The sequence below is a fragment of the Sceloporus undulatus genome, chromosome 5 (assembly GCF_019175285.1).
Source record: "Sceloporus undulatus isolate JIND9_A2432 ecotype Alabama chromosome 5, SceUnd_v1.1, whole genome shotgun sequence".
Classification (NCBI taxonomy): domain Eukaryota; kingdom Metazoa; phylum Chordata; class Lepidosauria; order Squamata; family Phrynosomatidae; genus Sceloporus; species Sceloporus undulatus.
In genome coordinates, this window is record NC_056526.1 from 168,977,542 (window position 1) to 168,992,855 (window position 15,314).

The following is a 15,314-nucleotide window of genomic DNA, read 5'->3' on the forward strand; positions in this document are numbered from 1 at the left end:
GTGGAAGAAGGAAGTAAGAAAAGTACTGTAAAACAGGACTTCGCTCCCATAACAAAGTTAATCATGCTTAGGTTCGATTGGCATGGAAATAGCATCCTAATTTCTAATGGTACTGTAGGTCACATCCTGGGACCCTATGAGTAATTCAGTTATTTATGAGTAATTCAATTATTTATCTAAAAGTTCAAACCAAGATTCCCAAATTCCCTTTTAGCTGGGGTCAGACTAGATGCTCTCAAGGTGTAATTTTCCATGATGAAGACATTTTCACATTTAAAGGCCCAAAGTCAATGATCATTTCAGCCATATTGATGGTGGGGGTACTGATAGTAAGAGTAGGACCTGACCTTGGCCAGCCTGGAATGTTACAGGTCCAAAACACATTGCAGAAATAAACCAGTTTGAGACCACTTTAATTGCCTTGGCTCAATGCTAGGGAATTCTGGGAACTGTAGTTTTGTGAGGCATTAAGCCTTCTCTGTCAGAGGGCTCTGGTGCCACAATAAACAACAATTCCCAGGATTCCATAGCACTGAACCAGGGCAGCTAAAGTGGTCTCAAACTGGATTATTTCTGCAGTGTGTTTTTGGACCACAGATACTGCTGCAGCTGCTGGAATGATGCTAGTACTTATGGCTCCCTCTCCTCATTGTATCAGTTACTGCTACATTTGTGCAATGTGAACTAACCAGTGCTGATGAAATTAATACCCTGTTGTTGATTATTAAAAATAATTCCGAACTAGTACTTGGTCATGAGAACCTCTCTGCTGTACATGTGGATTTACAGCTTTCTGCATATTCACAATGTACGTGTATAAATTTCTGGTTTGTGCCAATACAGTGGCTCTTCTTTGCTCCTGGTACAAACTACAGGGCTGTTCTGTTCTCGAGGGGAGGGACTCTCCTTGATCAAGGATAATAATCTTTCCATTTTTGTAATTAAAGCTGTAATTAGAAAACAGCACATTCATTGGTTTTATTTATACCCCATCTTTCTTATGGGATAAAGGTGGTTTACAGTGTGAGATTTTGCAATATACAATTAAAACAATACATAGAGAAGGCCAAAGATCTTGGTAAAGAAGGCTAAAGACCTTCTAAAATTACAAATCCCAAGTTTCCATAGGATGGAGCCAGGGCACTTAAAGTGGTGTCAAACTGCATTACTTCCACGGTGTAGATGCACCCCCACACACACACTACAGGATTAATGCTGTTTGGCACTGCTTTAACTGCCATGGCACAATGCTATGGAACCCTGGGATTTGCAGTTTCACAGGCTATTTAGCCTTCTCTGTCAGAGAGCTCTGGTGCCACAACACACTACAAATCCCAGGATTCCATAGGCTAGAGCTACAGCAATTAAAGCAGCATCAAACTGCATTAATTCTGAAAATGCTAGCTGCTTTTAAAACAGCATTTAAGACATATCTCTTCCAGGAGGCCTACCCAGTCAAATTTAAAACATGACTTTTTTTAATTGTATAGGTACATATATGAGTATATCTTAATAGTTTTACAGTAAGTATTTTAACTATGTGTTTATGTGTTTTTAATTTTGTTTTGTATTTTAACATGCTGTACCTCACCTCAGCTCACCAGAGGCCAACATGGTGTACTGGTTTGAGCATTGGACTATGGCTCTGGAGACCATAGTCCAAATCCCCATTCGGCCATGGAAACCATGGCTAACTCTGGGCAAGCCACACTTTCTCAGCTTCAGGGGAGAGCAATGGCAAACCCCCTCTGAAGAAACTTGCCAAGGTCAGAAACACCTGCAAGGCACCAACAAAAACAACAACAAACCTCCCCTTGAGCCTTGAGGAGAGGAGGGAAAGAAATAACATTTATTATTATTATTATTATTATTATTATTATTATTACTTCTGCCATGCGGCAGCAAATCAACTTTTGGGGGAGAAACGGGAAGCAGGAGGCTGAGGGCACAAGCAGCTGCCACAAATCTCCCTATTGCTGGGCACCACGTTTAATTTTGCAGGTTGAACTCAAAAACTGCATCCAGACTGCAGAAATAATCCAGTTTGACACCGCTTTAACTGCCATGGCTCCATGCTATGTCATTCTAGGAATGGCAGTTTGTTGTGGCACCACCACAACAAACTGGTCTGCCATTTCCAGAATGCCATAGCATGGAGCCATTGCAGTTAACGCGGTGTCAAGCCAGATAATTTCTGCAGTGTGGAAGCAGCCAAAGAATAGCAGAGAAACTCTTCCTGACTAATATCCATCCTTGGCTCCTTTTGCGGCCTGCAAGCCTCTCTGGCATGGCTTCCCTCCTCCCCATGGAAACCAATCCCCATAGCAACAGTGTCAGGTTTACCTTAGCAACGCTGCTGCAGCTACTCTTGGGAGCCATTGGAGAGGAAGGCAGGGAGGAAAAGGCCACAGGGCGAAAGGGGCAGCAGAACCAGCCTCCACCCCACATCCTTGCCCAGCTGACCCCACACAGAGAGAGAGCACCTCTGTCCACCTGGGCCCCATGGCAGAGCCACCTGGAGAACAGCCAGCACCTGAGAGTGAGGAAAAGCCAGAGCAGGCCAGCCAGGGCCCCCCAGGGCAAAGTAGCCAGGGGGTGTTAAGGCAGCCCAGTAGTCAGGATCAAGAAGCAGCAGCGCCTCCATCCATAGGGCACGATGAACCCGAGGGAGGCCTGGCATCGGAGCAGCCACCCAGGGGCAGCATCTACCAGCCAGACCAACCCAGGCTGAGCATCTACGAGCAACAAGAAGGAAGAGGTGCTTTGTATCAGCCTCAGCAAGCCAGGGGCCCTATTTTTCAACCCCGAACCGGCGCCCAAGACAGCTTTACTTGGCAACAGCACCCAGGGAGGGGGAGCCTTCCTCAAGACCCCACAGGTGGCCTGTACCAGCCAGCGGAGCATTTGCCACCTTCGGGGTCAAAGGGCAGCTTCCACCTTCCGGCAGCAAAAGCGAGTCAGGTCTTGCAATCAGACACAGGAGGACATGGCCCGTATCAAACCCATGAACCTGGATATGGCCTGTATCAGATGGGAGTCAACTTGTACGAAGACCAGATCCCAGATCCGGGGCCCAGGGCACTGGCAATAAAGAATGCAAAAGCCTACCTTTTGAAAACAAGTGTCAAAACGGGTGTGAGCTTGTAAGTAAGGATGGTGGTCATGAGTGGTGAGAGCCAAGGCAGGTGTAAGTGGGGTTGGCTTCAGTGTGGTTTCCATCAAGATAGAATTTGGAGTGGGATATCTTTTTATAGTGGGGCTTTGGAATCTGCTGGATTTGGTTCCAGGACCCTGCATGGATATCAAAATCTCTGGGTGCCCATCCCATTATATGCAATGGCATAGTAAAATGGTGTGCCTTATATAAAACAGCAAAATCAAGGTGTGCTTTTTGGAATTTGTATAATTTTTGTAATTTTTTCAAGCCATGGATATTTGAACCCATGGATAAAGAATCTGTGGATATGGAGGGCTGACAGTACAGTCAGCCCTCCATATCCACAGATTCTTTATCCATGGATTCAACCATCCACGGCTTATAAATATTTTTAAAAAACATATAAGTTCCAAAAAGCAAATTTGATTTTTCCATTTTATTTAAGGGACACTGCTTTACTATGCTGTTGTATTTAATGGGACTCAAGCATCCACGGATTTTGGTATCCACAGGTAATCCTAGAACCAAAGGTACCAAGGGTACACTGTATATCCTGCTATAATATTGCTAGGTTACAGATTTCCAAATAACCTAACTAAACTGTGCCTTTGGGCCTCAGAATTATGAGGGGGCTCCATCCACTGTCCTTTAGTACTAAACAATCCCTACTGAATTTCATTTTTAAAATATATTTTTACCCATTGGCTACAACTGTTTTTCCCCCCTTTCCTTTCTTGGAAACTCACCATGCACTAGTAGCAAAGAGCTTGTGGACCTGCACTAGTCCATAGACTGCCACTTTGAGTAGCACTGCCTTATGACACAGCATGTTACTTCATCTGTCTCTGCTTCTCAAGAGGCTTCTGTTGTTCAATTGCCTGACCCCATGTATGAAATTTTACAAAAGGTCCCATTATCAAGGTTTTCCATTAAGATTTTCTACCATCTTTTTTGTTACTTCAGAAAATCTGTTAAGTAAGGAAAAATAGAACAGCTATGCATTGTCTTTTGACTGGTAGCACTGGGAGATTCCATATGGAAGCAACCTTCCCCAAACCCTTCCCCAACCATGTTTTCACATTTGTGGGATGATGTTGCTAGGGGCAAAACTTGATTTCTACTTTGTTTTATCTAGTCAGTTCTGGAAGTGAAAGCTTATTCTGAAATATATCAGTCTTGTTTTCTGCTGCTCCAGAGAATAGAAACCCAGAAAAATGGATGCAAGCTACAGGAAAAGATATTCCACTTAAACATTAGGAGGAACTTCCTGGCAGTAAGAGCTGTTCAGTATTGGAAGATACTCCTTTGGAGTGTGGTAGGGGCTCCTTCTTTGGGGGTGCTTTGATTGTGAGTTCCTGCATGGCTGGGGATAGGACTGGATGGCCCTTGGGGTCTCTTCCACTTCTATGATTCACACACACACCTGTTTTCTTAAGATGGGAAATGGCATTTTTCCAGCCATAAAATAATGCTGGGTTGGATCCATATTTTGGCATGTGCAATTGAGCTAACAGAAAAACTTTTTCGCATCGTGTTCCACCACAGAGATTTAAGGGACCTTGCTATATAGGATGGCTGTGATATGCAGGCTTGGGGAAACCTAGAGAGGCTTCCACTGAGGCAGTTGTTCACACCTATGTCTAGACCCAACCCCTCAAACACTGGAAGTATGATTTCTTACAATAGTAGTGTTTTGAAAGGGATAAGAGCTGCACTCACTGCAAATGCTCAGAATCCACTGCTTCCATGACTCAACAGTATGGTTACAAAAAAGTGGTTCTAAAATCATATTGCAGGAAGTCAATAATGTATCTTCTTTGGGTTGCCTTAATTGTATAGGTATGACCATCTGGCTGAAATGTTGGCCAAGATTCTTGATGAGAGGCCTGAAAACCCAGCTGATATAATTGAAAACATCAGTAAGGATGTGAAATGTGCTCGGTTCCAGAAGAAACTGGACACTCTGCGAGATGAATATGAGAAACATCCAACTTTTGAGCTGGCTGAAATGTATAAGACATTGTTCCAGAAGGGTGGTGGAGATGGAACGGAGCAAGAATTAGAAGAAGAAATTGTGAGTCGCTGTAACCCCTGAAAGCCATAACATATTTTGCTATGGCATACACCAGGTCAATCCACACACACACACACACACACACACACACAAATATATAACTGCAAAACAGTTGAAAAGGCAAATATCCTAATATTAACTGTTCTTGGAAACTTCCTCATCTCTCTGTGTCACATCTTTCTCTTTTTCTCAATCTCAGGTGACTTCATAAATCCAGGGAGTTTGTTATGCTGGGGGGAGAGTAAATTTTCCCCTTCTCTTGGTTTACAAAGGTATAAATTCACCTATCCATCCCAAATACGTACAAATCATATCCTTATTTTACTGTCCCTTCTTTTGCTTCAAACCTAGTAGTCACATAACCATCTGTGTTCACTAATAGTAAATAATCTGCAACAAAATCTTGCAGTATAAAAAGCAAAAAAAATGCAAATTGATCTCAAACTGATCGGTATTGTGAAAGAAGAAGAGAAAAACCACCCTGAAGAAGCCAAAACACACTGAGGATGTTATACCGTATTATTAAATATATTCTTTTAGTATCATCTTGAGGGCTTGCCCGCTCTTCCTCTTCCTCTTTCTTCCCTTCATATTTTTTTCTTCCTTTCTCCCTTCCTTACATTGCTTTTTACCTTAGCATGACATATCTATGGGCACACAAAATTCCTGAATCCAATACATCCTCTCTTTTTCTAAAAGTAGTGTTGACATGGAAATACAAAAGAGTTTCAGAGCAACGGACAGTTGATGTTATTTTTTAAAAAACCTTATAAAATGTACAGTTGAACTATTCAGTTGACCATGGGGTCATTCCCATTGTTTTGTTGTTGTTGTGTCTTCAGGTCATTTCCAACTTATGGTGACCCTAAGTCAAGCCTATCATGAGTTTGTTTGTTTGTTTGTTTGTTTGCAAGATTTGTTCAGAGGAAGTTTGCCATTGCCTTGCCCTAAGGCTGAGAACATGTAACTTGCCCAAGATGACCCAGCAAGTTTCATGGCCATGCTGGGAATCGAACCCTGGTCTCCATAGTTGTAGTCAAACCACTATGCCATTCTAGCCATACCCTGAATATATTTTATTTTTCAGACCCATTTGGTTTAGTGAACTAAAATAAATTAAACAGTACTATTCCATCTATTCTTACTTGGGAATAAATCCCACTGTACAGGTGTATGTTGCATTTGTGCACTGCCTAAGAATGTGTTTAGGGGTTCAGTGAATAAAAGTAAATGGATATTTATATTAAATGGATAATATCATTATGCTTACCTAATTCAGACTTTTCCCCCCAGACAGAAACTCCTCTACCCAACGTGATGGAGACAGCTTTTTATTTTGAACAGATTGGAATTGGTTTGAGTATAGAAGAATATTACCACATATTCCTTGCCCTCAAACAGCTGGTCACCACACATCCAATCCAGACCTGTCGCTTCTGGGGGAAAATCCTAGGTATTGAAGCAAACTATATTGTTGCTGAAGTTGAGTTCCGTGAGGGAGAAGAGGAAGAGGAAGCAGAGGAAGAAGAAATAATTGAGGAGGGACTAAAAGAGGGGAGTGAAATTAGAGAAGATGAAGATGAAGAAGATGAGGAGAAAGATGAGCCACCAAAGCCCAATTACAAGCCACCACCAGTAGTACCAAAAGAAGAGAATCGGACAGGGGCCAATAAATTTACCTATTTTGTTTGCAATGAACCAAGCAAACCTTGGACGAGGTTGCCCCAAGTGACCCCTGCACAGATAGTGAATGCTAGGAAGATCAAGAAGTTTTTCACTGGAAAGCTAGATGCTCCTGTTGTGAGCTACCCACCTTTCCCAGGCACTGAAGCCAACTACCTAAGGGCACAGATTGCCCGCATCTCAGCAGCAACTCAGATCAGCCCACTGGGATTTTATCAGTTTGGAGAAGAAGAGGGAGATGAAGAGGAGGAGGGAGGAGCTGGAAGAGACACATATGAAGAAAATCCTGACTTTGAGCCCGTTTCAGTGTTAGAGATGGTGGAGTCTCTTGCCAACTGGGTACACCATATACAAAATATTCTAATGCAGGTATGGTTAGTGAAGTGTATGAGAATTTCACAGTGCTGCAGTACCAAGAATATTTCAGGGTTTTTTAAAGTTTTATATAAATGTATTTATATAATACTTTGCCATAATTACACTAAAACCAGCTCACATAGCATATAAACAAATCATCATGTGGCTACATCAACAATGTCAGAATGCATAGATATAACAAATTAAAGACATTAATTGCTATTTTGCATTAAATCACTGTTTTACATTAAGTAACTCTGACACATTCCAATTAAATTTTCTTGATATAAGTGATACATACAAAACAAATGGTACATCTAGTAGTTACTATAAGGCAGAAGAATGTTAAGCATGCAGTTCTGAGTAATAAAAACATAGCATTGTTTTTAAAAACAGATCAATCCTAATCACTGCTGAGGGCTGATGGGGCAAGTTATGACGAGATAGGAAAAATGATCTGCTGACAGAGAAGAGTTATGATGGGTAGAGTTTATATAGGGAAATTGCTAACTGTTAAAGGTAAATCCAGCATTCTGCAAGTGAGAACAGCCTTGAATCTGCTGTGCCCTCATTCTCCCACCTCAGTAACATATCAGGCCCTGTATTTATGCCAACCTTTCTTAGGGAATTTTTTTTTAAAAAAATTGCTCACACACAGCCTTTGAACCTGCTTTGTGCCCTTAAAAAGTCAGCAGGACTTTGGAAGTGGTGAAATGTCAATGATTTAACTTTCTTACACACTATTTTAGGCTTGGCCTGCAATGACATTTTGATAATTCTGCATATAAATTACTTTCTTCTTTCCCCTTTTCTTTCCTTTTTCTGTAAGATCTCCATTAACCATGGCTTCATATTGGCTAAGGAATAATGCAAATATTGGATAATTGAGTTTCCATCTATTATGCTTTGTAATCCTTGGTCCTTTGGATGTCTAGGGACGATGTACTTGGGTTAATCCCTATCAAAAATCAGAGGAAGAGGAAGAAGAAGATGAGGAAGAGGAGAAACCAGAGGAACAAGAGGAGTCTCAAGAAGTAGGACCCCCACTCCTCACACCATTGTCTGAAGATGCAGGTACTAGAGCAGGAGCAATTCATAGAATCATAGAATCATAGAGTTGGAAGAGACCGCAAGGGCCATCCAGTCCAACCCCCTGCCATGCAAGAAATCCAGATCAAAGCATCCCCGACAGATGGCCATCCAGCCTCCGTTTGAAGACCTCCAAAGAGGGAGACTCCACTACACTCCTAGGAAGTGTGTTCCACTGTCGAACAGCCCTTACTGTCAGGAAATTCCTCCTAATGTTGAGGTGGAATCTCTTTTCCTGCAGCTTGCATCCATTGCTCCTGGTCCTAGTCTCTGGAGCAGCAGAAAACAAGCTTGCTCCCTCCTCAATATGACATCCCTTCAAATATTTAAACAGGGCTATCATATCACCTCTTAACCTTCTTTTCTCCAGGCTAAACATACCCAGCTCCCTAAGGCGTTCCTCATAGGGCATGGTTTCCAGACCTTTCACCATTTTAGTCGCCCTCCTTTGGACACGCTCCAGTTTCTCAATGTCCTTTTTGAATTGTGGCGCCCAGAACTGGACACAATATTCCATGTGGGGCCTGACCAGAGCAGAATAGGAATTTAGGTTTGGGCTGCTGGTAGAAATGGGTGGTAGTCTGGGGTTGTAGATAATTAAGCATGTAGTTTTGTTACAATGAATTTGCCATACAGATTTTTAGTTAAATAGTTAACGCTTCAGGTGGAAAACTGTGAAGTGATCTCAGTTAAACTGGATGGACACCTCAGTAAGCTTTATTAATACATCCCAGATGTACTGAAAGACTATAACTGTGATCCCTTCTTATAGCTAAAATGGATAAAGATATAAATAAGTGCATGAGATAGTCACTGTCTTGTCTAAACTGGATTTCAGTAATTTCAGTGGTAATTCTTCCAAAGATTTTATTCCTTCTGTTAACAATTTAACATTTCCACTTTAAATTGAGCCAAAAAAATTGAATGATTGGCAAAAAAAAATCAACAGATTAATTTGGAAAAATAAGCCACTGCTGAAGAGAATTTATCTGAACTGCTGAAGAGAATTTATCTCCAAAGATTAATAAAATGTACCTAATACTGCTTAGTATAATTACACAATTAAGTTATCAATAGCCCCATACAGACTGCCAGAATGAAACTGCTTCGGGTCACTTTGGAGGTACGCTGTTTAAGCGATGCATGCGTCTTAAGAGTCCGGAAGCTACATCAAAGCCATACTCGAGTCCTTAGGACTGGATCATGGCTTTGGTGCAGCTTCTAGACTCTTAGGACGCATGCATCATTTATACAGCACACTTCCAAAGTGACTCGAAGCAGCTTTATTTTGGTCTGTCTGTATGGGCCATGTGTTTCAATGGAATAATCACAACACTATAATACAGGCAGAGCAAGAATGTTAGGAGAGACAACTGTGAGAGCATTTGTGGTAGAAACCTAGAAATCATGTCTCAAATGCATTTGTTCTAAAAGAGCAGTGCTGATGGTCTGAAAAAGGTCTCCCTAAAAACTGCTCCAAATTTTTCTATATCGATGAATGAGTTTGTAGAAGCAGAGGTTTATGGAATAATTAACACATCTAGTAAGAAATTTACTAAATGCTCAAGTCCTATTAAATACAATGGCATGTTACTCAGAATGCTGGGGGTCCTTGGAGGCATCCACAAATTAATATGTTTTAGAGAAATTTTAATACAGTAGTTCAAGTAAAACAATATTTTGACTGGGGCAAAATCAGCCATGGGATCAACTCTCTTTATACCAGGTCCAAATCACACAGAACTCTAGAAGCAAATTCAAATGAGTTTTTATATTTTATTAAGAAAATAATCAACACACATACACAGCAAATACACTCACACATACACACAAGAACTAAGAAGCAAAGGTAGGAGAAGTGGAATAGTGGAATAGACCTTGCTAATAGTGATATGTTACCAACCATTGATTGTGGTCCAAATGAATGGGAATCTGGAACAGAGATGGCTCAATAGCCACCACGACAAGTGGAGTGGCAGGTATATTGAGGAGTCTAGTCTAGTCTAGTCAAACTGACAGCCTCCCCGTCTGCTTCCAAACTAGATGGAGGAACTGTTTTTAAGCAATACTTTATCTTGGGGGCAGAAACCAAGGCACAAAGGGATTAGATTCTTGCTAAATGGTTTTCTAGGAGGAAAAGCATGGTCGGAGCTGTAGTCCATGTTCAGGTGATTCATGTGTACCTTAGACAAAAAGATTTTCCTTCCTAGTCGGAATGTCCCTGTCCTAGGTATACCTCATGCCATCACCTTCTTTGGCCATGACCTATTGTCCCCCTCTAAAAGAGAAAAAGTATTATGCTATTGCCTCAGGATATCTCATTGTGGTGGGTGCCTTCCTTGCTCCCTTCTAGTGCTAACCAATATTCCAAGTGTAAAGTGGCCAGGCTTCCACAGTGGGGCCATTTCTAGGTCACTCACCCTAGTGTCCCTTTTAATATTAACTTGATATTAAATATGAGGGGTGATCGGGGGTCTGGCCCTGGGTTAACAGCCTAGTAAAATGGTGTTCCTTATATTTAAAAGGCAAAATCAAGGTTTGCTTATTGGTATTTTAATATATATATTTAATATTTTCAAGCTGTGGATGGTTGAATCCTTGGATTAAAAAAAACTGTGGGTACAGAGGGCTGTCTGTACTTCTTTATTCAGTGACAGCTAAAATACATATTGCTCAGTTTTGCAGAACAAAAATAGTCCAACAATAACAATTTAGTTAAGGGAGATGTGGGAAGTGGCTTTAATGTTTAAATTTATTTATTGTAAAAGTAAATTCAATTATCTGCAGAAAAGCTAATTTATTGAAAGATGATTCATCAGTTCATAGAATGGAAGAATTACTGTGAAAAAAATCCTTTTAGTTTATTTAGTTTAATTTAAGGATATGTTTGTGTGTTTTGTTTATCATTTAATCATATTAGTTTACATTTGACTTTGGTAAAATAAGAGAGCTTATAAAAAGTTATGATGAAAACTTAGTCCATTTTCATTGTCAGATATATACAAATGAAAAGGCTGTTTTGTGAGCAAAAATAACAGGTAACTGAAAATAAGTTTGTTTCTTAAACAGACATTCAGAACATCCCTCCGTGGTCAGCTGAGACATCAACAAATTTAATTCCTCAATACGCCCTCGCAGTTCTTCAAGCTAATTTATGGCCTGGGGCATATTCCTTTGCTATAGGAAAGTAGGTTAATAGCTGTGTTTTCTTAATCATCTGTTGTTTTGTCTTATTATTGTAAAATATCTTTTTATATTCATTTACAGAGGTTCCCTAAAAGACTGGCATGGGGGGGGGGGGGAAGAGGTCAGGGAGAGCTGGATTATGCATGCCTCCTAGAACCAATCTGATAAACCCTGCCCCAAAGTTTCAACTCTGCCCCATCTGTCCTGGACTGCGGCCAGCACACACAAACAATGCCAATAATTACCCCTTGCTCTGGAGTAGCCTCATCCTCCTCTGAGTCCTGCTCTTGGCTGGCCATGACACCATCATCTGACCCATTTTGCTTTTTCCAGCAAAGACATTCACCTGCCACTCATTCATTCAGCTGATATTCAGCTGATATGACAGCTGAGCCCTTACCTGGAGCTGGAGGACCTAAAGATGCTAACCTCAAGGCTGGACTTCTACAATGCACTGTACATTGGGCTACCTCTCTACCAAGTTTGAGAATTTCAGCTAGTTCAAAACATGACAGCCACACTGATTACTGGGACATCCAGCAGTGATCACATTACACCAGTATTAAAATAATTCCACTGGCAGCCAATTAGTTTCCAAATAAGGTATAAAGTGTTGGTTATTACCTTTGAAGCCCTACATGGTTTGGGCCCACGTTACATACAGGATTGCCTTCTCCCATATAATCTGCCCCATACACTCAGGTCCTATGGTGGACTTTACTGCAGTTAGCCAGGACTAGGTTGGCAACTGTCAGCCAGATTTTTTTCTTCAGCAGCCCCTAGACCTGCCAGAAGAGACTCAATAGCTGAATACACTGTCTGACTTCAATATTGCATTAAAGACCAGTCTCTTCTGGCAGGCTTCCCCAGATGATTTTTAAACTCTGAATTTGAAATGTGAGTTGTTTTAATATGTGTATATCTTGTCCTTTTAAATTGTAAGCATGTCCTTTTAAATTGCTGTGGATTTTAATTGATGTGTTTTAACTGATGATCCGTGGGGAGAGATGGGTAAGAAATTATCATCATCATCATCATCATCATCATCATCATCATCCTGCTAGGGACACTAAGTAGTGAGCAAAGGATCTCAGGAGGCACATGTTGGCAACAGAACTGCACATCTGCTTCATTCAGTATTTCTTGTTCCAATTGGTATGGTAATCAGTATGTGAGGCAACTTGCTATTTGTCCTGATTGGGATAATAGGTGATGGGCCTAGCACCGTGAGAAGCCATTTCTCTAGGCTCTAATTTGTTTCCAAGTCAGATTTGCTCCTCCTGCATTTTCATTAATTATGAAAGACATGAGAATGCAGAATTCAGTTGCATCTTTAAGGACCACTTCTCAAGGTTCCTCTTCCTTAACATCAGTTCATTTACTCACCATATGTATGTAAACATATCATCACTGAAAAGAAAATCCAAGAATTATTTTAGGATAACATGGCATTTAAAAACAAACAAACAAAGCTTTAGTTCCCCCCTGCTCCCATAGATATTTATATGTGGCAGAGTCTAAATTGTCCTGGTTCCTGCTTGTAACTTGTGTAATATTCGGAAATGATGGCGCCACATCCAGAATGAACAACACATACACATTTGGTGATTTGACCAATGAAACACACTAAAATAAGATGATGTTCTTCTAATTGATTATTTTAGCAGTTTTGCTGTGACATTCCTGATTAATTGTTCCAGAACAGTTTCTACAAATCTGGCAGGGTCTAACTACTGATCTCACGTAATTAATTAATTTTAATTGCAAAGGAAAAAAGCAGACACACATTGTACAGAGTTTAGATCTAACCTCTAAAAGACCATCCACTTTTCCCCCTCTTTCATTTAATGTTATAACTATTCTCCCGCTCTAGGAGATTTGATAATATCTACATTGGCTGGGGTCACAAATACAGTCCAGATAACTACAGCCCTCCATTGCCACCCATTGTGCAGTCAGAATACCTCAGTGGACCAGAAATTGCAGAAACGAGTGATCCGACTGTAGAAGAAGAACTTGCACTCAAGGCTGCACAAGAGGAGGCACTTGCAGCTGAAGAAATGGAAGAGGAGGAAGAGGATGAAGATGAGGATGAGGATGATTAGATTCCAAACAGCTAGATTTGGAGTTGTTTCTTTTTCTTAGAATTTATAACCTTCTCTAAAAATGTGTTAGAGTAAGCAGATAGTACTATGCTTATTCCAACAACATTTTCTGATATGTATTTTTGTGATGTTTTTGTTTTGAAGTAATGCATTGAATGTATACATATTTCTTTGTTATGAAATGTAATACACTTTATTAATTTTCAGTCTGAACAAATACAGTGCCAGTTAATGAACACTGGACTGGAAGGACTACATCTAAAGAGGTCTTGAGAGAGCTGTCTTTAGTCCTTTTCATGACAGCATAGTTTTTGCTGTAGAATACTGGAGACTGTAAGGGGGCTGAAATATTTTTAAATGTTTTAACATTTTAAATATTTAAAAATAAAATTAGTACATACTCTCTATGAAGACAGAAAATGTGTTTTTAAATTAATTTTATAGCACTTAAGCCCAGGTAAGTTATAATGCTTGGATATCCCAACTTTTTTATAATTACAAGTCTGAGGGAAATCAACAATAGCAGCAGCGGTAGTGGTTAATCATTTTCCTTGGCCATTTTTCTGATCTAATCCCACCTCCCCCATAAGCAGGGAGAATGATGGTGACAACTATGCTATTACAGTGGGAATTCATAAAATATTTTTTCTGATTATACAGACATCTACCTGGTATTCAGGGAAACCAAAAGAAGCATGTATTTTGAAAGGAACCATTTATCTCATTTCAGGCCTTTGCTAGTACATTGGAATCTCCTGATGAATTGCTGCTCAGCAGCCTCTGGCTCTAATATCCCCTTTGTCTTTATTCCACAATAGCTGCAACTTGTATGCAGAAAATGTCATAAGATGAGCAGGCAGAAGGAGTGAAGACAAGAAAAAGGAATATCAATAATCTGAGATATGCTGACGACACCATACTACTAGCAGAAAACATCACAGACCTGAAACAACAAGTAAGAAAGATAAAAGAAAAAAGTGCAAAGGCAGGATTCACACTGAACATAAAGAAAACAAAAATAATGATCATGGAAGATCTACACAGATTCAGCCTAGACAATGAGGAAATGGAAACAGTAAAAAGGGCTGTTTGACAATGGGACACACTTCCTCGGAGAGTGGTGGTGTCTCCTTCCTTGGAGGTCTTTAAACAGAAGCTGGATGGCCATATGTCGGGTATGCTTTGATTGGAAGTTCCTGCATGGCAGAGGGTTAGACTGGTTGGCCCTTGTAGTCTCTTCTAACTCTATGATTCTCTGAAAAGAGTTCCCATACCTTGGGTCAAACATTGATCAGAATGGGGAATGCAGTGAAGAAATAAAAAGACTAGGAATGGAGAGGGCAGCTATGAAAGAATTAGGTCCTAAAATGTAAAGATATACAACTGAGCACAAAAGTCAGAATCGTACAAGCCAATAGAGCTGGACACTGAGGAAAGTGGGTAAGAGGAAAATCAATTACTTGAAGATGTAGTATTGGAGGAGAGTGCTGAAAATACCATGGATAGCCAAAAAGTCAAAGAAATGGATCCTAGAACAGATCAAGCGTGAAATCTCCCTTGAAGCCCAGATGATAATATTGAGGCTGTTGTACTTTGGTCATGTCATGAGAAAGAACGACTCACTTGAAAAGACAGTGCTAGGAATGGTGGAAGGATGTAGAAA

At 40.5% G+C, this 15,314-nt stretch overlaps 1 protein-coding gene across 2 annotated transcripts; it reads left to right on the forward strand.

Annotated features, from left to right (window-relative positions):
• The first annotated feature begins 2,389 nt into the window (after positions 1-2,389).
• Positions 2,390-14,025, forward strand: LOC121931356 (radial spoke head protein 6 homolog A-like). 2 transcript variants are annotated; one of them, XM_042469036.1, is made up of 6 exons: positions 2,390-3,143; positions 4,997-5,231; positions 6,525-7,283; positions 8,207-8,345; positions 11,430-11,547; positions 13,420-14,025. In XM_042469036.1, exons 1-6 carry the CDS (start codon positions 2,503-2,505, stop codon positions 13,649-13,651), a joined length of 2,124 nt encoding a protein of 707 aa, XP_042324970.1. In that variant the 5' UTR covers positions 2,390-2,502; the 3' UTR covers positions 13,652-14,025. The 2 variants fall into 2 exon arrangements, with proteins under 2 accessions (XP_042324970.1, XP_042324971.1); XM_042469037.1 differs by having other exon boundaries at positions 13,502-13,657.
• Positions 14,026-15,314: the final 1,289 nt, after the last annotated feature.

Coding starts and splice junctions, on each gene's coding strand:
- LOC121931356 (XM_042469036.1), top strand. CDS start 2,503: ATGGCAGAGCCACCTGGAGAACAGCCAGCACCTGAGAGTGAGGAAAAG. Junction 3,144..4,996: donor GTCAAAACGGGTGTGAGCTT/GTAAGTAAGGAT, acceptor TTAATTGTATAG/GTATGACCATCTGGCTGAAA. Junction 5,232..6,524: donor AAGAATTAGAAGAAGAAATT/GTGAGTCGCTGT, acceptor TTTTCCCCCCAG/ACAGAAACTCCTCTACCCAA.